Source organism: Melanaphis sacchari, unplaced genomic scaffold, assembly GCF_002803265.2.
Source record: "Melanaphis sacchari strain LSU unplaced genomic scaffold, SCAv2.0 Contig63_pilon_pilon, whole genome shotgun sequence".
Taxonomy (NCBI): domain Eukaryota; kingdom Metazoa; phylum Arthropoda; class Insecta; order Hemiptera; family Aphididae; genus Melanaphis; species Melanaphis sacchari.
The window spans coordinates 459,444-484,663 of record NW_020271454.1 but is presented as its reverse complement, the minus strand read 5'-3'; the positions used below and the strand labels follow the sequence as shown (position 1 = coordinate 484,663).

The following is a 25,220-nucleotide window of genomic DNA, read 5'->3' as shown; positions in this document are numbered from 1 at the left end:
ATTAATGTAATGAAAAATTATAATTATTGTACAAATACATTTATGAATTAAAATATGTCAGAAATTTCAAATCTTACCATTAATCCAATATATTTATATAATATTTTATTTAATTTATTATGTCTAATCAATGATAACACAAATAATTCAAACTCACATTATCATAAATTATATAAATATCAAAAAATTTAACTAAACTTAATCCAACTAATGGTCTGTCATTTATTATAGGTATTACATCATAATTAAAAATAAAAACATTATTATTATTATTAAGACAATTTGCTATAAATTAAAATGATTAATATTTCTAATAACAGTTTAAAGATTATATCTGATTAAAATAATTCATTTTTAAAAATGATTAGATGCAGTAGCAGAAGATGATTTTTGACGTTTTGATGATTGCTTAGGACTGTTACTTGTACTGCGTTTGAATAGTGATTTTTCTGATAGCTTTACTATTCCTGTGACTGAAGGTTCATTCATATTTGTACCATGATTTTTTGTAGGTCTTAGATTCTCACTGTTATTTTTGATAAAAAGAAAATATTAATAATTAAATTATAATACATTACAATTAAAATAATATAAAACTAAACAAATGCAAACAATTTTAATAAAGAAATATTAAATTTCACTTTGAAATATTAATGTATTATCAGTAAGTATTTGCTCATACATTTAAATTATTTGAAGGTGTCCTAACAATCAATTATTGCACTTAAAAATGATATTTTTTAAGACTTTATAAAGTCACTTAAGGGTGTTAAAGTGTTGTACCATATATTGTCTTTGTTTTATTCATGCACAAAATACCAATATTTATGTTTAGCAGTTAAAGATTAAAGTGAATTGATATATCATACAAATTAAAACAAGAATATTATCTGTGTTTTTTTTATTGTTTTTTTTACAAAATTTTAATTTTTAAATAATTTTTATGAACATTTTTAAATTTTAATACTTTGCACACTCATAAAAATCATAATTAATTAAATATTAAAAAATTTAGGGAGAGATAATATTCTTACTGTTAAGTTCATTAATAGGCTGATTAACTATTTTATTAAAATTAACAATACAAAATCGAAACCGCTGAACACAAATTTTGGCATGAGTCTAATTGTAATTCAGAGACAACACAATCTATGGGAATGAGCAAATGACATCCTCTTAGATCTTAATTAAATTATACTAATAAAATAAAATTACTTTTGATGAGTATTAGTGTTTTCTTCTGTTTTTTTTTCAATAACATTTGCTGTAATAACCATTGGCATATGACAAGTTTGAGACATAGCACACATGCCTAAAATAGCTTCTATTTCATTATTATTGAATTTTCCAAATATCCTGATTGTATTCTCTTGTTCATATTGCTCTGCTAGTTTACTAGCTGAACTATCTGGTATGGTTTCTTCATAAAATGGTATGCTATTTACATCAGCTTCTGGATTATAGAATTGTTTACTAGTACTAGGTATAGAGTTTTCATAAAAATTGTATTCATTAGTACTTGGAATGTTGTGATTAAGTAAATTACTTTTGCAAGGAATGTTAGTGTCAAAAATCATATTATTGAAAGCTTGTTTAGCTACAAAAGATTTATTTTTTGCATCACCACTAGTACTAGTTTCATAGCAACCATCCTTACTAGTACTGGGTTGACTTATTGAATGAAATAAACCTTTACTAGTACTAGGTTTATAAATGTCATATTCTGCAACATAATGATTGTTCTCTATAACTAAAGTGTTATCTAGAACATTTTTATCTACCATTTTTTCTCTAAATTGTAATTCTGGTAGCACCATAGATTTATCAACTTCATAACCATAACTTTTAGAGTATGAAGACATTTGAACACTAGTAATAAGATCATTTCGTATACTTTCGTCATCTGTATCTACCAGTGAAGTGTTATTTTTTTTAATTGGATATAAACTTTTGAACTCTAATTCATTAGGATGTATACTTGATGGTAGTGGTGACAGGGATTGTGCTTGTATGTTTTCATCACTTTCATAATCAGGATCTTCCACTATCACCAATCTTGATTCATCCTCATCGTCATCATCGTCATCATCGTCATCGTTATCATAAATATACTTTTCAATAAAATAATTATTTAATTGATTTGGAATAATACAATTGTTATTGGGTGATGGTTCAATTGGTTGTAAAGAAAAATCTGAAATTTTATTTTTGATATTGTATACATCAGATTCGTTATGAGCATTTGAATCATGGATTTTATTAATATGGTTCAAATTCTCATTGATTTTTATCCCAATTTTATTATCAAATGAATCCATACTATAGAGAATAGGAAAAAATGGTACTGTAGATTTATTTTTATTAATCACTTCCACTTGCGCTGAAGAATGTATAACTTTAGGCAATTCATCAAGTTTCTCTGAGTTCGACAATTTTGAGGAATCAATATCAGAAGAAATATCATCAAAATTACATGATTCAGATTCTTTATATTCATAAACATCTGTGATTGGTTCATAACTTTTTGAAACTTTAATCTTTAATTGTTGATTCAAGTTGTTGGTTTTTTTGATGTTATCATTATTACTATTTGTTGAAATTAGCATAGGTTCTTTCATATCTGATCTTATTTTGTTTAAATAAAAATCAGGTCCAGATATTCTAGACTTATCAGATTTATCATCCAACGAAGAAGAGATGACTTTGGTTACTTTTTTAAACTCATTTTGTTCTTCAACTTCAGAGGACGACGAGTAGTATATGGTGTTAAAATTTTTTAATTTTTTTGTCACCGTCAATCGCTTGGCATTAATTCTGATTTCTTCATTTAGATTTTTTGAGGATTCAGACATTTTATCTAGATTTTTTCTAACATTATCTTCAAGAAACAAATGATTTGGAGTAATTTTTGGTTCAAATATAGTAACATCAGAAATTTTACTTTCATACTGTACTTCTACATTTTCATTATCTGCATTTGATTTTGCACTATAATTTTGTGATGGAATCATAAAATTTAAATCAAGTAATGGTTTTAATGTATCTTGTTCACGAATCTTGATTTCTTCAGATTTATTATCACAAATTTTAAACCCAGATAACTTTGGTTTGCTAGACAAATTTCTTTGCAAGAACATATTTTTATTTAGGGATGTTTTTAAACACAAATTTTTTTTTTGATTATTAGTTTTTAAAGGCTTTGGTTTTATGACTACATCAGGTTCATTTTTGATTGTTTTTTTCTTACTATATTGCTTGAATGATTCTACAGTTCTTTCTGAGTATTCGGTTTCTGAATCATAATTATCTAAAATATGAAAAAATGGTTGGATTTTAGTTGAAAATAAGGATGGTTTCAGATAGAAAATTGAATCTAATTTGTAATTTAAAAAGGTTAAAATTAAAAATTAACATTAAGAATTTAACTTCTAGTTATCTAAAATCAACTGTACAATCATCTAGAATGGTAAAATATTCATGCAAAATAAATTTAAAATAGTAAAACAGTAACTTTGATACACAATAGGTATTTCGAATTTATTGGTTACTTATACCCATCAATCTTTTTTTATTAACATAAAATACTTACCAAAATAAGATTTACTCAAAGTACATGCTCTAGTAGGTCGAGTTCTATCGTAAGGTGTTTTTGTTCTTAGTGAATATGATTTTATTGGAATAACTGCTGATCTTCTAGTTCTACTAGATGTTGATAGAACCTTTTTTGAGTCCAAATTTGTTTGCTAAAAAGTTGTAAAAATGTTAGTGAATGATGAATTTATGTTTCTTATATAAAAATTACATATTGTACACATTCAAATTGGAAAAAACCTAATAACCATTCTAACAAGTAATAGTGATGATATTTAAAACATATTTTATCTTAAAAATATTTTTATTACATTAAAATTTTAATTCTTGTATACCAATTATTTTTATTGCTTAAACAATTATTTTTAACAAATAATATATTTAATTATTAACCAAAGAAAACTATCAAACTATTTGGACTTGTTTTTATAAATAAACTAATTTAAAATTATTAAATAAAATATAGATAATAGTTTATTGTAATTAGTATTAATGTTTATAGGTTATAAAAGAATTAATTATTATTAAAATATGCAGTAATCTTCAAAAGCTTCAAAACATGCAAAATTATGAAAAATAAAAATAGCATAATTTTTATCATTAATAAGTAAAACAGATTTCTATCTCACTTAGCTACATTTTAGATTTGCCAAAAAAATATGTCCCGAGTATCAAGGTAAAATTATTTAGTCCAAATTTATATTTTGAATGCTTTATATGTTTCAAAAGTATAATATATAATATATATATTATATATTATATATTATTCAATATAAAAAAAATAAACTATTATTGTATTAGGAAATAATTTTGTAGAAAATATAACTAACAATATTAAAAACTTGAGAATTACATATAAAATATAAAATTACACGCACAATTTTTAAAAGTTCCCAGAATCTGAATTTTTATTTATTTAAAGTAGGTGAATCTCAATTAGTTAGGATAATTGAAGTTTTACTATATTTAATTATAATAATCTATTTTTTCACAAATAGACATTAAAATATTTTATTTTCATTTTTTTAAAATGTAACTTAATTATTATTATTATAAATCAATATTAGCAAATCATAATAAAACAATTTTGTTCTATAATTAATTTAATACATGATATTAAATATCATCGATAAAGATTTTTCAAATAGAGTATACACTGTTCCAGATGCACAAGAAAAATTGTATACTAAAATCAATTTTTTTTTTTATCATTCTATTAGAATAATTTACTTTTACATCATGAGTTATGGTTTGATTATCTCCATTGTATACAGCTAAACTATCTTCAACAGTCACTGATGTATCCTCATCACAAGGTTCATCTTTTATACTTCTATAAAATATAACCAATATTAAATAATATTGCATACTTAGATTTATACTTTTTAAACGTACACTAATGAAGTTATATTGTTTGAAGTATTTTCCTCACTTTCCTTTTTCTTCTTGACTGTCTTTATTTTTTCAGAGTTCTATCACAAAACTTGTATTAATTTTCATAAATATTACATCATATCATTAATTAAGATTATTCATATGGAATAAACACTATTTCAAAAGCACAAGATAATTGTATACTTAAGAGAAAAATTATTTTTATACAATTATTTTCTAAAATAATTATTTAAAAGCTTCAATATTATTATTATTGTTCAAATTAACAATAAAATTTGTAATTTTATTAATTTTCGTAATCAATAATATTTAGAACATATATTTAATATAAGCAAAAATATAATATATCATATAATAATTTAAACTTTATATTGATAGTTATTAAATTGTAGTTTAAAAAATAAAAAATAAAGGAGGATAATGTACTGCTATGCTGTACATTAGGTGTCAAGTAGAACTCATTATTGAGTAAAACGTTATAATGGATTTGGTTAAATATTAATTCAATAATAAATCATTGTACGTAATAAACTAAATCAAATTTGCTATCTAAAACCATATTTAAAGTTGAAAAAATACTTATCATGTACACACATATAAATAAAATAAACAAATATTTGTAAAATCAATACATTTATCACTCTGAATCTAAAATTTAATAAATCTTGTATAAAAACTAATATTTAAAAATTTAAATTAAAAATAATAATTTTCAATCTTTTTCTAACTAATTTTTTTACAACTATTTTACATACTTCTGGAAGACTAATCTTAGATGAATCTATGTTGTTATGACCTTCTAATTCTTCTGTAAAACCTATAATTTTGAATTCAATTCTTGATATGTCAATCCACTCATTGTAACGTAAAGTCCATCCTATATAATGTATGTAATATTTCATTACTCCATAATTATTATAAATTTTAAGAACCTGAAAATGTAAAATATTTATGTAATTTAGTTTAGATATTATGATTTATAATAATAATAGTAATACAAAATTTAACATATTACATATCAAGGTATTCAAATTGTAGGGCAAAGATTAAAATTCAAATACGGTAGAAATCACTACAACGAGCATCGATTAAAATGAGATACTGTTTACAACAAGCAAAACGCTAAGTCCCAGCAAGAGCCCATATGATTGTATGTTAAAATATACGCTTACAACGAGTATGGTTATAATGAGTTATCGGGCATAGCAAGTAAAATACATTGAATTATAGAACAAATATTTGGTTATAACAAGCTGATCATCATATTTTTGCTATCAAGCCAATTATGACAAAATATACAAAATATGCTTTTTTAAATTTTTAAATCCACCATTGTAGTTGTAAACTTGGGGTCCTAGCTTGCTCTGCTAAAGATCAAAAATACATAGAACAACATGCAATTTTCTAGTTTGCCAAATTAAAACCATATTTATAAAATGAAGTATGCATTTTACATGTATTTGAAAAACTTACTTTTGCTTCATAAAATTCGTATTGATTATAGTACACTAATAAATCGTCTCCAACAACCACTGTTGAGTTTTCATTAAATGTTTCAACTTTGACATTACTGTAAAATATAACCAGTATTATTAAAATATGACATACATGGATTTATAAATAGATTTTAAACATACACAACTATAATATTATTCTTTGAAGTCTTCTTTCTAATATTCTTCTTTTTTTTAGTGGCCTATGACAGAATTTATAAAAAATGTCTCATAAATGTTATATTTAAATTTTATTGTTTAAGATTATTCAATTTAAGTATAAACTATCTATTTCAAAAGCACAAGAAAAATTGTATACTTAAAATAAAAAATGTAACTACTATTCAAATTAAAAAATTTAATATATTGAAATAAAAGTGAAATAAAATACTTAAATCTATCAATAAAAATGTAGTTTAATTTTTTTTTTTTTTTTAATTTGTAAATTTAGAAAAGTATCTATCTAGTCACGCATAAAATTAAATATGATTTATATATATACAATGACTGTAGGATTAGGATGTTTATGACCTTAAAAACACTAAAAATGCATGCAAATATGCCCAATCTATATCAAAATATTATAGCTTTAAAAAAATTAGATGTCTTTTTAAAATTTTATTACCAGTCGAAAATATATTCTAAATTAATATACAACTTTTTTTTTACAAATTTAAACTTAGATACAAATATACAAAAATATTAGATTTTAAAATTTTGATAAATCGTTAAAACAAATTTTCGTAGTCGAGCAGCAGTGGAACATTTAGCTTTTGACATTATTAGTGAGAATAAAACGCGTATACTAAAATAATTCGGAAATACTGCAGTCTACACAATACCTGTGGATTGTATAATGTAAGTCATTATGTTATATCGGCATTATCACTCTATAGCGATTATGGGCCGTAATCGTGATTAAAAAACGTTAAGTCATAGTAAAGGTACAAGTAAGTAGGTAATAATGATAAGTTAATAATAAAAACCAGGGTTAATAAACGCGTACCTATAAAACGTTTTGTACGTTACCTACTACGATATCTACTTTAATTTTCCGTGTATAATCCAATAATATAAAAATATTAAAAGTATTATAAATATCACAAGTACAATGAACTTACTATAAATACATCTGCGATTCTTAAGATATTGATAATTATTTTATAATAGATTGGATATGAGTCTACGATATGTCGATATATCGAGTTTTATATTATATTTAAATTATTTTTTGGCAAAATATCTATTTATTTAGAATTTTTTTCAAAACATGCATTAATTCATAAAAATTCTTAAATATGCAAAATAAAATTTAATGTAAATTAAATTAAGTAATAAAAAACATATAAATAAATTTTACTTTTGGTACTCCACTGAATTTTCTTTCACTTGAAATGTCTGGCTTAAAAAAATACAATCCTCCTCTCTTTGAATTTTTGAATACAGTTATATTTAAAAAAGTTTTAGTTTGTACTTCATCAGCTTTACTTTCACTCGTATTTAGTAATTCAATATTTTCAGATTTTATTATTGCAATTTTTTCTTTTTCTACTGTTTTATCTTCAACGATTTGTACATCATCTAGTATGTCAGTATCAATTTCTTTTAATTCTTTTTTAATTTTAAAATTTTTAACAGAATTTTTAATTTCTATTATGTTTGGATCCCATGTCACTGATTTTTTTTTATGTAATATTTTATTGCTAATTTCATCTTTTTTTGAAGTTTCTCCATTACTCTTTTGACATATTTCTTCAACTTTAATAGTTTTAACTACTTCTTTAGTTCCTGTGGAATCTTTTTTCTTTTTATTGTTTAATTTATTTTTTGCAGAATTACTTTTATCAATAATAGATGATGTGCTAGGTAATGCTTTATCAATATCTCTTATAATACTGCGACTAAAACTGTTGCGTGATCTTGCTTTTCTTTTATGATTTAACATTGTACAGCCTAGTTTTCGATAAAAATTCTCAAAACTATATAAATATCTGTAATGCAATCACAAAAAAATTATTAATTCATTTTGATAGAAATAACGAAAAGTACAAATTGTAATTAAACAATTCATAAATTATTCGTAGAAAAAAAATTAATAAAAACTATCACAGTGATCTATTAAAAGTAATTTAAGTAAGCTATTATAAAAAAAAGTTTTAATGTTTAATTAATAAATATTAATATAATATGATTAAATGAGAAAATTCTATCGTTTATTTTTTTAAACATTTTTAAATATAATAAAAGGAAAAAAAAGTTTTATTCAATTATTTATTTATTTTTATACCATTATATAAATTACTCAATTGTGTATATTATTATTATTATTGTTTTAAAAAATAAATAAATATATCAAAATAAATTATAATTTATGACATTTATGTATAATTGTACATATTTTTTATTATTATTAATAAAAACCGATAACAAATTGAAAAAACATATCAGCTGTACTTCAGTAGCAAACTGCAATGTCTTAAGGCCTAGTATTTATTTACTTTACATAATTAATAATTGATATTCCAATTTACAATGACACTTATGTTTGATAATGAATAGGACTAAGATTTCAATGCAAAATATATTTTTTTTTTTTTTTTTTTGATCTTAAACAATACTTTCTAAGTACCTATATAATTTGATTCATGTATCAGAGACTTCAAAGGTGAAATTTTTTAAATTCTTTTTTTTTACATATTTTAATATTTATTCATTTTTAGGGTATTTTTTAGCATTTTCAGTCATTTTTATTATTTTTAATGCATATTAGTACAATTTACGAATATAATATATAGTACTTATACATATTACGACCATAGATCAAATATATTTAGATTATTAAATCTATAATATGACTTAATAATTTAAATGTAGCTAATTCAAAATATAACTTATGTTTTTCAGGTTTTTTCTTACAATTTATAAACCGTTCTATACATACAATAATGTCTATATCTCATATTTATTAATAAAATTATCGTCCGAACTAGGAAAATCTAATCAAATCTATCATCACTAATTGCAAGTCAAAATTTTCAATTTTTTAGTTTTTTTTTTTTTAATGAAATAAAAATATCATTAACTAACCCATCTAAACAATAATTTAAATTTTTTAAACTATTTTAGAGCATTTTTCAATGATTTTTAGTGCATTTAAATCCAGACCCTAAACTGATTATACAGTCATTTAAACAACATATGAACCCCTCATTGTGCGATTGAAAACTTACAGACCTCAATCAATATTATTAATTGGACAAGGTGTTAGAAAATCAAGATCAATAGTGATAAGGCGGTGCATGTGAATAATACTTTACGTAAAACCAAAAATATACAAGTGTTAGTGTGTAACTAGATTAAATTAAACTTAATACTTTGTAAACACTTCATTTCCGCCTAAATTGCAAACACTGTATTTACCAAAAATAATTAAAACCAAAGAAAAAATGCTCAAGTTCTACTAACTAGTTGGAAAACATTCTGTACCAGATCTGCCAAATAAATGACTTCTAAATGTAACTATTTGAACTTATTGCATACAATTGTAGGTATGTAATAGTAAATATTATATTGAACTTATTAAACACTGTCAAAATATTGAAATTCGTTAAGTTTTCGTAGTATATCAGTTTATTAGAAATGAAGTCATTTATTGAGATTTAAAAATATCAAAATCCAGGATGAAATTAAAAAGTATGCAGGCTAATGCATGCAAAAAAACTAGAGTTACATACTCAACAACACTGCTGGTAAATAACTTCTTGGCATCTTGAAAAACATTAAGCCTAAGATGTTTGAAGCTATACAACTTAGATCAAGGGAAGGGACTACATCATTGGAGATTTAACACCAAACATATCCAAGTATATTATTTAAGTAACTATTAGATATTATATGTAGGTTATTAAGCCTCATTAAGGCTCATTAAGCACGCGGTATTTACTATTGGTCATTTAAATTAAAATGCCTTAGGAGGACAATTTGAAAAATAAAAACAAATTATTTATACAAATGAAATTTTGAATTGCGCAATACAATTCTATTTAATAACATGTTATGTGAAGTATGCACAAAAAAAAATAATAATAACTTGCATACGAAAACAGCAGTGTTGACATTGCATATCAAACGATGGTGGGGAATTTTATAAATTATACCTAGTTAAATATTGTATATTATAATCGGTTTGATTTGATTAATTTTAAGTACATATATTATATGTAATATAATATAATAATACTACTTTATACTTTAATGTTAATATACTACATATATGGCATATGCAACGAACCAAGTGAATGATTAGATGTATAAATATTTATGTGATTCAATAATACGTATTTTATTCGAACTAGTTCTAAAAAAATAAATCTTATTGAGGCTATTTTGATTAAAGTATGGTTTTCATTGAAAATATTTGGTTCAACTTTCATGATGAAATACGCCTATAGAAAATACTAATTAGTCATAAACTTAAGATTGGGATTTAAATGCACTAACATAATTGTGATATGTGTACTGTGCAGTTTGATGGGAATGATAGCTATGGACAATTCGTAGCAGAGATAGAAAAAATGAAAAAAATTTATCATGCATGTAAATGCATAATTTTGGGATGACAGTATATTTGAAGAATTTTGAGCATTAAAGCATATTTTATATAAAAATTCATTTAACCAGCTATTTTTTTTCTATTTCATAGTAGTAACTTGATCATAATTTATTTATATATTAATGAGAAATAAATTGTGTTTCCTGTATCTTATATTTTGAGATAGGTTGTATTAAAATTATATATAGTTAATCGTAACGCAGTCATTAGAAATAATGTCGACTGGATTTAAATAAAAATGTTTTTTTAAATCCTTTCAGTCCCATTTTAGTGATAAGATAATACATAGTTTTTATCACTCTCCATTTTACATAATTAGTTTTGATTTTTAACAATTAATATCACATTTAATTGGAAAACTTTTTAGAATTAGGATAATTCTCATCACACAGTTGATGTAATTAAGACGTCACAATGTCAAACATCTGATGATTCGTACAGCATCATTAGAAATGTATGGAATATTTATTTTATATTGTAATAAATATAAAATACGTATGTATTGTTTACATTTATTATTGAACAATTCTTTTTATTCAGCAAATAATTATAATATTTATTATTATTAGGGAAAAGGTACAATAAAATCAAAATCTTCTCTTGGATAAGTTGCGACACAATTATTAATTTATATGATCTAACTAAATAGTAACTTAAATTATAAACTTGGTTTAGAAAATCAAATTACATCATACTAATTTATGTGCAAATTGAAACAATAAACCTAACCTAGCTAATAGAACAATAAGAATTATTAGTATGTCAGTTTAAGAGCGATAAAAATTTAAGAAAAGAAGAAACACAAATAATTGAAAAATGTATAGTAATAGTGACATAACTGGTTGTAAATAATTTGATAGTAAATTTAAACACCTATTTTCCAACTATACTGGCCCTGAACTTACAGTTGAATTATAAAGTTGGTCTACTAAATCTAAAATAAGAATTCTGGTTCAAAGACCACTGTTGTAAAAGAGTACAACTTTTTTATAGGTAATGTGAACTTACATAACATACCTATCGAAGTATATTAGATTGATATAAGAAGTAAACAGTTCAATTTAAGAATAAACTTAACTGATATCGCTTTTGTTAGTAATTGGATTTTATACTGTAACAATAATATATATTATTGTTACATGACACCTATGTATGTGTCAATTCCGTAGTAGGCAATAGTGGGATATTTATGCTGAGATAAACATTGTTAATGATTGTGAGGCCTGTGGCCAATACGCACCGTTTATCGAAAGAGCAGTTCGAGACTGACCAGCAATAAACATGAACTCACCAAAAAACATGAACTCACCAACACCGGGATTGTTTACCACCATCTACATTTTGTTAAGTACAAACCAAAAATATATTTTGAACTGAGATTTATAAACCAAACGTGTTTTATTTATTGATAAGATCCCACATACCGTGTTCTAACCCCCCAGCTACGGAAAATTTATCCATAAGGACCAGAAAACCTAACCTGGATAACTAATATAGTAACTAGGTTCCCCAGCCACGTTACAATACCTTTGTCATTTGTAAGTAACTAAAAAACATGTTATATTTAAGTCTAAAAATACAGACATTTTGACTATACATTTATTTTTATACTATATAGCTATGTTCTTAAATCATTTTTTTCAAGATTTTAATTTTTTAAAGTTGATAAATATATCTTTTATATTTTAGAATAAATAATTAAGTTTAAAAATTAAAAAAACAAAAGTAAAAATTTAAGTAAATAAAATATTAACACGTTGTAAGGCACCAGGTCTGGTAAAACTAAGATTTTTATGGAAATTAAATTTTTTTAAATTTTATCTCTAATTAAGTTCTTTATAGTTATCTTCAAAAAAGAAAATTTTTAGTTTTTTTCAATACTTAAATCTGAAAAGGTAAATATTTTGTTAACACGCTGCATTGTATTGTCGGACATAATCATCAGTGATTACTAATTAGTTGCCCTTAGAATATAAATATTATTTTGTGACCTGCGTTTCGTAGATAGTTTTTACTGTATGATTCTGTTTGTTCAATTTACAAAATTTTTAAAATACTGTTAAGTTATAGAAGTTTTTCAAATTTATTAATACAATGGATTGTATTTTATAATAATACAAACCATACCATTTTTACTACAGACGGTTCTGGAATTTTTTTGTTAGTTGTGACAAAAAATTTTCAATTGCAACACGTTGATACCGCTTTGCAAAGAAGTGCTTTAAAACGTAGAGTAAATGAAAACATAAAATAATTATTTGTATTATATGCATAACTCAAATCTGGTAACATTTTTAATGAGGAACTTACTTAATTTTGATAATTGTTGATAATCTTAAAATTCCAGAATTCAAGAATTTTTTGGAGAAGTACACAAGTAAGCATATTTTTGATGAAAGTATATTAAGGAAAAATGATTTTTATCCATGTTATAATTATACAACTTCAATATTTTTATTGTTGTTTACAAAACAACTGATACAAGTGAGCGTTAAATAGAAAATGTATTAGTAGAGATTTTTAAACATGATACATCAAGTCAAATCTATCTTTTAGCATACAAAGAACTGTTTAAAATTTATTCCACTGCATTATCTCAGTTCATTAATGAAAACTTAAAATATTATAATCTTCAGGAGGAAACAAAGAAAATCTTGCGCTTATTTTTATTTAACGCAGCATTATAAATTATTAAAACTGAAGATTCATTAAGTTTTCTACTCAAACATTATTTACATAACATGTATAGCACTTTATCTCTTTCTCTATTATCTTTGGAGCCCATTAAGGCTCATGACTACAAACTTCTTTTCATCTCTGTCAAAACTACTTCGTTAGCAGTGGCGTAATTATGAGGGGATATAGGAATATACCCCCCCCCCCTCAAAGAGCTATATATATTTTTTAAATAATTATTATTAAATCCTATAAGCACTTGGCTTTAAATGGTTTTAATATTTCAATTATATTTTAAGAAATAAGGATTATTAATAAGGAAATGACAAATTCTCAATAATTAATAGAAACAAAAAACGGTGCCTAATATTTCAATACAAATAGCTAAAATATTCTAAGTTAAAAAGGAGTGCTTTTTGTAAATTTTGCACAGTTTTTTCAAATCGTAGTGGTTTAAATACACAGCCTTTAGGTCAACTTGCTGTTAGGGTTTTAGATGAATGAAAAAATGCTAATCAGGTTATTATAATACAGTATTTACTATTTATTAGTTTTTATAATATATCTTATTAAATTACTATGACAGTGTTTTAGATTTTTTATGAACATTCTAAAAAGTTGTATCATAGATATTGTCATGGACTCTAATCGTTTTTAAAGAGTTTATTCTAAACAAAAATTATCAATCATTGATTCAATTAGATTTAAAAAGGTACTGATTTACTAAATTTATAATACACAACGAGACAACTTGGTCCTCCCCAATGTCATTACTCATTACTGCCAAAAGTATGGACACACACTAATCATTGATTTAGCTCTTAATATATGATCTTGTATCGTATTACAGTTACGATATTTGTAAAAAGTGCATTAAATATTTCCTTGAATTTTTCCACAATCTTTTTTCTTCTGTTATAAGCATGTTGAAACTGTTCTTCATTATCATTGTTTTTAGTTTATAGTTCATTGTTATCTCATTTGTAATTTCAAAATACAATACTTTTACATAAATGATTTTTTTTTTATTATTATTATTTTGTCTAATTTTATTTAATATAAGACGTCACGAATAGGCAACTCAAAGTTAGTGACCAACTTTTAGGAAAAAAAAAAATCAATAAAATTTACTATTTACAGTTAACGTTTAATTTTTATATTTACAAAATATTTTAATGTTAAAAAAAAAAACATAATAAAATCTAATCAGATTAACACTAACATTTTATGATATGTTATTTATTAAAATGTAACATGGGTCATAATATAACACGTACCTTTAGTTTCCCCATCCTTAATACATGTCATATTAAGTATAATTTGATTGGGTTTTTGTAATACATATACTTTTGTTATTTTTTATATAAAAAAATAATTAAATCTATTTTTAAAACTTAATTATCAATTATTTAAGTATGGTTGATTTTTTTATAATACTTATTAACAATATATTAACCAAATGAAATGAGTAATATTAATGAATAAATTATGTCAAAAAATGATATATATCATATATTATTATCAAATATATTTAAATATAAACATACAATTTTATTAAAACCGTGTACCTATTATTTATAGAAAATAAACATATTTTTATGAAAATACTTAACTGACATTTAATATAAAAAAAAATTGGTAAATTTTACATAACCTTGTTTAATATTTAATAAACAATTTACTGGTATGTTAAAGAAAGGTTATTAAATACTTTATCATGAATCCCAATGTTATAGAAAAAAGTATTATTTTATTTTTTAAGTTTAGTCAGTTAAGTTCAGAAAATATAATAAATAATAGAATATATTATAAAATTATATACTAACTTTTGATAGAAATGTTTGACAGATAAAAATGATTGTTGTTCGTGACCAGCTTTAACTGATACATAAACCCATTGATTACATCTATCAACTTTGTTGTATCCTCCACAATTATTGACAATCTAAAAATAATTAAATAGTATTAGTTATTATTAGTTAGATAATTGCCTCTAACTATTATTTGTTAACTTGATTTAAAAATATAAAAATGTTGTCATGGGATACAAAAAATCAGAGTTATATAATAATAATATATTCATTGCACATGTCAGTAATTAAGATGGAAATGCATCATTGAAGTCACCCTTTTGCAACAACAAATTTCACTTGCAAGTGTCAGCAATTAGGATTGAAAAGCATCATCGAGGTCGCTATTCTACAATAACAAATTTCAAAACACACCAAGGATACCTGCAAAATGCAAGACCGTGGGCTATCCATTGCAAGGAACTAATTCTATTTATAAGAGAGCCCAGAGAGAAGTAATGGCAAATGTACCATAGCCGTTAATATGTGAACACCTTTATGTTACTCAGCCACTATTTTATGCTTCTACATGTACTTTATTTTAAACTAAATAAACAACATATTGTTCACTATTATATTTTGCTACGACTCTATTATTTAAAATATACCAAAATACGCATGCAATGATGTTATCTCAATTTTCTTATCTGTTTTTGGACATGTAATATAAAAATGTTAGTTGTTTTTTTAAGTAAATTGTTTAATATTTACTAATAATTTGTAAACAAGAATATCAAGAGTATGTTAAATGTTATTTATTTATTTAAGAGGTAATTAATTGATTTATGAAATTATTAACAGTGATGCAAGTACTGACAAAGAAATTATAACAATGAATAAATAAGATGATACATTTTTCTACCTAATAATTGTGTTATTAAAGAAATACAAATAGCTATTTTATCTAATAATCGTATCTTATAGAAAACATATTATATTATTGCACTAAATTAAATAATTGAATTGTATTACATACCTTAAATAATTTAAATAAATCAACATCCTTTTCATTAATCATTGGAGTTTGATTAAGAGGAGTTTCTCGATCATCCATAAATTTAAATAACTGTGCAACAAAATAATCTTTTTCTTCAATTGATTCTTCTTCATCAAAATTCTAAAAAACGATTTATTGAATTAAATATAAGAATAATTTAATGAAAAATGTACATTTTTTAAATGAATAATAATTTTATACAGTGTTTAATAACTAATAAGAATTCCATTAACATCATATTCCATTAGTTTATTAACACAAAATATTTATTTTATTTATAAACAGTTTAACAGATCAAGGTATTTTATAAAATAATTACAGATAATATTTTAACAATAACAAATAATAATTAAATAATACATCTTTGTTTAAAATTGACAAAACATTGAATTTAAGAATGTGATGATTTAAAGGAAAAATCTGATAAGAAAGAAATTTTATTAGCTATGATTAGAATATGAAAGAAAAATGAATCAACATCAAATGTTTTCAAAAAATAATAGATAACAAATAATTTTTTACTTCTAGAAAAATATGAAGGAACACCAATACATAATTGTGCCAATTAATCAATATTTCTATTTAATAAATTGTATACAAATATTACATCTACCAATTGTCTTCTAAGGTATAAGGAAACCAAATCAATTTAATACTGAAAAATATCATAAGCTCCTCCAGGAATAGTTATAAAAGTGATAAGAACTACTCTTTTTAAACTTTATATTGAACAACTTAAAGATCATAGATATAAATTGGTATTTCTGTAACCAAATTAATGAGTTAAATTTTAAGGAAAAACGTACAAGAGAACAATATAAAGTTATCATAATTAAAATTTCAAGTATTTCTATTAATGAAACCAAACATTTTATATGATTTCTTTCATATTAGTTTATGATTAATTTTAAATGATAATTCACACATGAAATAAATACCTAAATCTTTCATAATATAAACCCTATTTAATTAATAATTCTTAATTTTAAACTTAAAAATAATTGAATATTAGAGCAAGTAAAGGAAATAATCTTATATCTAATAATCAAAAAATGCTTACATTGCAATCATTAGTAGCAGTACAAATTTTGTCAACACCAAATAAAAAATCTCGATCCCAGTGTGGCGGAAGTTCATCATTGTCAAGATAGAAATTGGCTTTTTTGACCGCTAAAAAATAATTATTATAATTTACTAGAAGCTTTTTAAAAAAAATCTAATATTTACCAATTTTAAGCGTAGGATTTTCCACTTTAGTACCAATTTCTTTTGTATATTCAGTTATTTCTTTTTTTGATACTGTATAGCTTTAATTAAAAAATATGATAGTAAAAATAGTTAATTATACTAAACAATCTCTAATAATGCTTACTATTTTCCATCCTTAAATGAACGAACTAGATGGTTTTCTATAAAATTAGTTTTAACTGAGGATTGTGAAGTGGGTGCGACTATCAAACCAGGAAACCAATTATCCCTTACTTTCTTTTTAATATTAGTTACTACACAAATTACTTTTCCAATATCTTTTTTTTCAATTGCTAAGGCTTCTTCTTCCCTACTTTCCCTTTATTATGCAAAACAATAAGTTGAATTTAAATAGAAATATATAAGTAAATATTATAATAATTATTGAGTTGACAATGTATATATAATAAAAAATTACCCAAAATCTTTTTTAAATTCTTGACTTCTACGATTTTGTAATACATGAGTTATACCACTGTGTTCTGGATTGTTAAGCGGAAATTGATCAAGAGTATCATTAGTAGGTAAGTGTCTTCTACTTTTAAAACATGATAATGTTCTATCTGAGCAATATTTTTCTCTATCACCAAACACTGCAAAACAACATAAATAAATAAATTGTTAATAAATACGATTATATATAAAAAAAAAATATACCAACTATGTATTGACAATATCTTGTATTTTTAAAATGTTACCTCAAACTAAATCATTTATACAATTACACCATTACATTTTAAAACAATATTTGCTCCTACCTTGATATGATAAAAAATAATTAATACACATTGAACATTCAGGTATAAAAGTGTAAGGTTAAAAAGATAATAATTTATGAACTTTAATTGTCCATTCGCTGGACAGTCCATGTATGTTGTACTAAAATATTGAACCTTAATAGAAATAAATTCATAATATTATAGCATTAGATTTAAAGTGAAAATTGTTTATAATAAATTGACAAACTTGCATTTGTAATATTCTGATACTTTTAACATTTTTGTTTCATAAAATATACTTTTGAATTAGGCATCAACTACTGTCCCAATAGGAAAAATAAGTGATTTGTCAAAATGTATCTATATTTTACATATAAAGTAATTATTTCCCATTTTAACAATCCAAATATTGTTTTAAAACAAATTTTAAGCATTCTAAATAGGCACCTAATTATAAACTTCAATAACTTACTGCATGCATAGACTAACTATAAACTCATAAGACTGTAAGGAACCCATATTCCTTGAATTGTATAATATTAACTTAATTTTGTTAGCACTTACAACTAAACAGTTAATTTAAGTCTTCTCCAATTAAAAAGTATTGTTCAAAGTATATTAAATTTAAAATATTTAATATTATTCAAAATAATAACAATATTATTTAATACTTTCTAATTAAGCTTAATGAATAGTAAGAAATAATACAAAAAATCAAAAATATCCATGAAAGATACAAATATTAATTAATATACCGAACAGTTGAGGTTTCATTAAACTTTAAACATAATAAATCATTATTTTAAATAAAATATTCAATTTGTTATTAATTATTTAATTAGTAGTAAGATTCTGCTTATCATTTAAATTAAAATAACTAAACAAATTTAAATTACATGAAATTAAAACTTAACTACAAAGTCAAAAATGTAAAGCAGCACACATTATAAATATCATTATTTATAATCAATAATACACGTTATTAAATTACTACTACCTAATTTATTAACTAAAAAATAAATTTTTAAATTTTTATTAAAAATAAAGATGTATAATTTAAGTACATATATCATGTAATATTTCTCAGAATTATTAATTTTAGTAATTTAAATATTATTATTATTATTATTATTATTATTAAAAATGGTTGAATATTATTAAACATATGGTTTAATAATAATTATAACAATTTTTAATAAAAGTATTTTTATTTAAAATCAATTAGAAGAACACACACCCTGAGATACATACATATAGTATTGATAAATATATACCTAAGTATAATAACATAAATTTTAGGAAGCATACGACCATACTACATAGTACATACCGAATTCCATTTAAATGTAAATGGAAAAAAGTAGATACATGTCTACTCTATATTTTTTCACACGTCATATTTTTCATTCTGAAATCAACCAATGGTTAAAAACCACTAGGTTTATGTAATTACATTTTTAATTTTTATACAGCAAATTTTTGATCAAAGTTGAACACCTAACAACTAAATAGTTGCTATAATTATTGGTAAATATTTTAAACATTAAGCATAAGTATATCAAAGTAAAAATTAAATTATATTATCTTAATTTTTTTATTTATAAAACATTTAAAAATATCAATATAATACTAATAATTGGTTAATTAATTTTTTTACCTAGTAATAGAAAAATATACAAGAAATGTATAATTTATTACGTCATTCACCTCAAAATATTGTAAGCGAAATTAACTTAAAATTATGTTTTAAGTAATTTGTTAAATATATAATTCATTTTATAAAACGAATAACAATAAAATTCAATTTTAAATATTGTATTGGTTTAAAAAAATGTATTATGTCTACAAGCTAATTTATCAATACCATTTTCCAAAATAAATTGTTTATCATATCATAAGGACTTTTTTAGTTAGTAAACAATTTTTAAAATCACTGAATTATTGTCAACTAAATTTTTTTTAACATTTTTAACTTTTTTAATTTCACAATCTAAGATTTGATGTGAATATAATTTAGATCTGATTCCTACAAATTCTATTATTCTTTAACCATTCAACTCATCTTAAAATTGATTGATTGATAGTTTTTGTAACTTACCCAACATTTTTCAATTATATTATACACAATAATGTTTTTTTACCTGATCTTAATGAGCCTCTTAAAAAATACAATAAACATTTTGTTTTCTTTTTATACATTTTAAATGAGTTTATTAATTCCATATATTTATTATAAAAAAAAAAAAATGACTATTATAAATAAAATTATATTTAAAAAAAAATACTATGACTTTATTTAAATCTTTCAACATAAAAATTTTTTACCAGAGAATAGTACACATCCTAATACACTTAGTAAAACAACATCTCATAGATAGATAACACTGATAGTTTTCTAAGTATAAAAAATATATAGTTTAATATTTTTCTTATAAATTGTATTGATTATCTAACAAATTTTAATAAAAAATTAATTTATAACTTTATACCATATTTATTTTCCAGTATTGTAGTTAAAAAACATGCTTAAGTTATAGGTGAAATTTAAAATGTAGGAAGAGCTAGTATATTATTAATTAAAGTAAAATAAAGTTGTTTTGTAGATGAAAATGGTCTAATTAAAATTTAAGGATTTGTAATCAAGTTTCAAGATGGAGAATATTTTAATGTTGTAAGTAATTTATTAAACTTTGGTTTAGGTTTATTAAGCAAACATTATATTATCCTGTTTAACATTTGAAATATTTTTTAAGAGATAAACAAATGATAACGCTTTGCTAAAAACTAAAAATAAAAAATACAGTAAAGAGTGGAAAAATTATTAATGATGAATTGTTGATTAAATTTCTAATTGTAGAGTAGGTACAACTTGTATAAAGTTTGGTTGATAAAATAATTAACATCATTATCTCAACAACAACAAAAGGATAATACTTTATTATTTGTTGCTATATTGTTTCAAACAGGTAAATTAGACAATCAAAACCATGAACCTAATAAATTTGATCATTGTAACGTGAAAAATGTTTGAATTAAAGTAAACAGAAAGTGCTCTCCTGAAGACAATACAAATTTGAAATTTAAAACTGAAAAATATTAATAAGCTTATGAGTTTCACGGAGTATAAAAAAGTTTATTATAAAACACATTAAGAACTTTTATTGATGTATAATAATCCAACACGATTAAAACGTTTTAAATCAATATTTCTTATTGACATGAGTTGACAACTGATAAATTTTGTTATATCAGATAAAAAAATTATTTTACATATAGAATTTGATAAATATTTTCTCTAGTAATATAATAAGTTGTATTTGCTTAATTTCTAGTGCAGAATTTATATTTAATATTGAAAAAAATTCAATTAAAGAATCTATTATTGATTAAAATTTAAAAACCAAGGGGTTTTTTGTTTTCTATTGAAAAATATTCTAATAGTTTTTTTTTTTTGATTAGATCAAAATAAACAATAACATTTTTAGTTTTTACTTTTAATCGTAAATATTTATACTTATAATTTAAATTTTATTTACATTATTTGTTATACAGCATTTAAAGACAAGCAAACGAGTGATTGCTGAACCATCAACAAAATTCAAATTTAAAAAAACAACAGTTGTTCACAGTAAGTGCATCAAGTAATTCTAAAAAGTCTTTATTCTCAAAAGATTTGTGTAAAGCTATATTATGTGCTAATATATCCTTTCATAAACTCGCAAATATTGAATTTTGATCATTCCTTGAAACGTACACATTGTATGATAGCCCAACAGAATCTACTTTAAGAAAAACATATGTGGACGATTGTTACAATGAAACAATGGATTGTATTAGAAAACGTATTACAGAAAAAAAAATTTGGGTGTCTATAGATAAGACAATTGATGTAGAAGATAGATTCATTGCAAATGTTATTGTCGGCACACTATTAATTGATGGGCCAGGTGAAATATTTTTATTAACATCTGAAGTTCTAAAAATGATAAACTTTTCTACAGTAGCAAAGCTTTTTGATAAACCTATGGTTTTTTTGTGGCCAGACGGTATACAACAAAATATTGTGCTTTTATTTCTGAGCGACACGCCGCTTCATATATGATAAAGGCTGGTACAGCTATAAAAGCGTTGTACTAAAAAATGGTACATGTTACTTTTTTAGCCTATGCAATGTATAGAATTGCAGAGAAAATTCATGATAAATTTCCTGAGGTAGACAAATTAATATTAAAAATAAAACAAGTTTTTTTAAAAGTTTCATCTTGTACAATGTTATTTAGATCCGAAGTTCCGGGTATTCCACCTCTACCGAAACCCATACTTATGCATTGGGGACTTGGATAAATGCTGCTTCATACTACTGCACATATTTTAAAGAAATACATAGTGTATTACAACAACTAGATTCGAGTGCCGCAATTTCTATTAAAGAGACAAAACTTCTTTTTAGTGAAAATTCTCTAAAACCTAACTTGGTTTTTATACATGCAAATTATGGATTTTTACCATCAATGATAATATAACTTGAAAATGAGAATGTTTTATTAATTGATTCAATTATTCTCTTAAAGTCTATGAAAAATAAATTAGATACTGTAATTGGTGAAGTGGATGTGGCAATAAATCAAAAATTAAATAATGTTTTGTGAAAAAATGTCAGATTTAGTATTTTACAAAATATATCAAATATTTTAACTGGAGAAATTACATTTATGGATGGATTGCCTGAAGATTTGATCGGTGATGACTTGGTTTACTTTAAGTATGCCTGTATAACATCAACAGATGTAGAAAGAAGTTTTTCCCATTATAAAAATATTTTGTCGAACAATCGTCGTCAGTTAGATGTTGATAACTTAAAAAAAGCTTTAGTGGTCCAGTGCAACAAATTTAATTTATAGATGTTATTATATATTATTTATAGATTTTTTTAAAATTTTTTATCTAGGATCTTAAACAATCTATACTAAAAAAAAAAAATGTACAATTTATAAATTTAATTTAATAGATGCTTTTATTTTTATTTTTTTGGTTGTAAAATTTTAATAGTATAATAATATAAAATTTTTTTTGCATATTTTTGTTGTTTTTTGTACATATTTTGCCAATTTTACCTCTTATAACTTCTCATTCCTATTAATGATTAATGACTAATAGATACTTAAAAAAAAAAAAACATATCATTAAATTTATTTAGTGATTCGACTGTTTTCACTTAGAACCATTTTACGTCTACAATGATACATCACTGAGTTCCAACTTTACCATTTATAATAGTGATCCACTTTATTAAAATATCGAAGGTCAATTTTGACAATTTGTTTTAATTAATCTCAATTAATTTTTACATTAAATTTGTCTTATATTATTGGCAAATATGAATTATTTACAACATCTTTTGATAATAATACCAGCATTGAGTTAATATAATACATATAAAGATGCATTAAAAATAGTATAAGGCCTAAAAAAGTGCCTTGGGTGACAACTTTATAACCTTTGTTAATTATTGTCAGTGAGTAAGATAATTAGTAAACCAATGTAATGCAATGACATAAATTCCTAATTATTTTAACTTTTTATCTAGCAGAAAAAAACTGCAAAAAGCTATTTACCTATTAATAAATTATGTACAACAAAGGCTTATATTTTATCCAAAACTTTAATTTTATAAACTGCAGTTATTATTTTTAGTATTATAAATGAATAATAAAATAGTTATTGGTTTATTTATGCTAGTGTTTAAATGAAAATACTACTGGAAAACAAAAAAAAAAGCATAATAAAACTCAAATCACATTATTCAGGTACTATATCAAACTTTGTTTTAGGTATATCATCAATTGTAGTATGTCTGATGAGAATATGCATTAATATCAGTCGAAGTGTATACACTTATTTGTTATTTTATACTTAATTAAGGACAGACATAAACAAGTTTCTGAAAAAACATGAAATTACACATAGTACCCTAGGTATAGCCAGTATAGGTAATATACATCAAAATTGATCAGTAGTTAATACAAAGCGAACACTGTCAACATTCAGTATTCACAAGATTTACAACCAACAAGACTTATTTTACACATAAATATAATATAGCAGATCAACATACTTGTACAAATGGTTTTTCAGTCAGTCTTATAAGCGATAATATTCAGTCTTGTAGTGCAGTCTATTGTGCGGCTCATACGACGTGCGCCAATTAAACTATTTTGTTTTGCGTTGGTCGTACACAGTTGTGTGTTTATACCGCATCTAATAAGCACCAGTCGAAAATCCGCCGAGAAGTTCTGCAACCGATCGACGTGACTGATCGCGCAATATACATTAACATCACGATAGTCATTGCAGGGTCGAATCAACGCAACAAGATGAGATGCGAGATCCGCGCACGCCCGGGCACTGAGCGAACGGCGAACTGTCATAAAACTTAGGCGAGATGCGCCAGCTGCGCGGTGACGAAATGGAGTAGAAACGGTCAGATCGATATTGTTGTTATTTGCGAATTCGTGATTGCAAAGCAGTCGAGGCTAGATTATTAAACTTTAACGCTATTATGATAATACGAACGAGGAGCGCCGAAGCCGAACGAACGACTGACGAAATGCGAACGGCGAGCAAGTGTTACTTACGTGA

At 23.5% G+C, this 25,220-nt stretch overlaps 1 protein-coding gene across 1 annotated transcript; it reads right to left on the bottom strand.

Annotated features, from left to right (window-relative positions):
- Nucleotides 1–354: 354 nt before the first annotated feature.
- Nucleotides 355–24,736, bottom strand: LOC112600350 (AT-rich interactive domain-containing protein 4A-like). The gene is made up of 15 exons (XM_025347547.1): nucleotides 24,697–24,736; nucleotides 18,281–18,455; nucleotides 17,987–18,181; nucleotides 17,842–17,921; nucleotides 17,675–17,784; nucleotides 16,594–16,734; nucleotides 15,594–15,712; nucleotides 7,840–8,470; nucleotides 6,624–6,682; nucleotides 6,460–6,556; nucleotides 5,742–5,918; nucleotides 3,601–3,743; nucleotides 2,223–3,330; nucleotides 1,216–2,111; nucleotides 355–526 (listed from the first exon to the last, which is right to left on the bottom strand). Coding segments are annotated over exons 1-15 (4,104 nt in total). The 5' UTR covers nucleotides 24,698–24,736.
- Between the last annotated feature and the right edge of the window lie 484 nt (nucleotides 24,737–25,220).

Coding starts and splice junctions, on each gene's coding strand:
- LOC112600350 (XM_025347547.1), bottom strand. Junction 17,785..17,841: donor AAATCCTACGCTTAAAATTG/GTAAATATTAGA, acceptor ATTATTTTTTAG/CGGTCAAAAAAGCCAATTTC. Junction 527..1,215: donor AACACTAATACTCATCAAAA/GTAATTTTATTT, acceptor CAAAAATAACAG/TGAGAATCTAAGACCTACAA.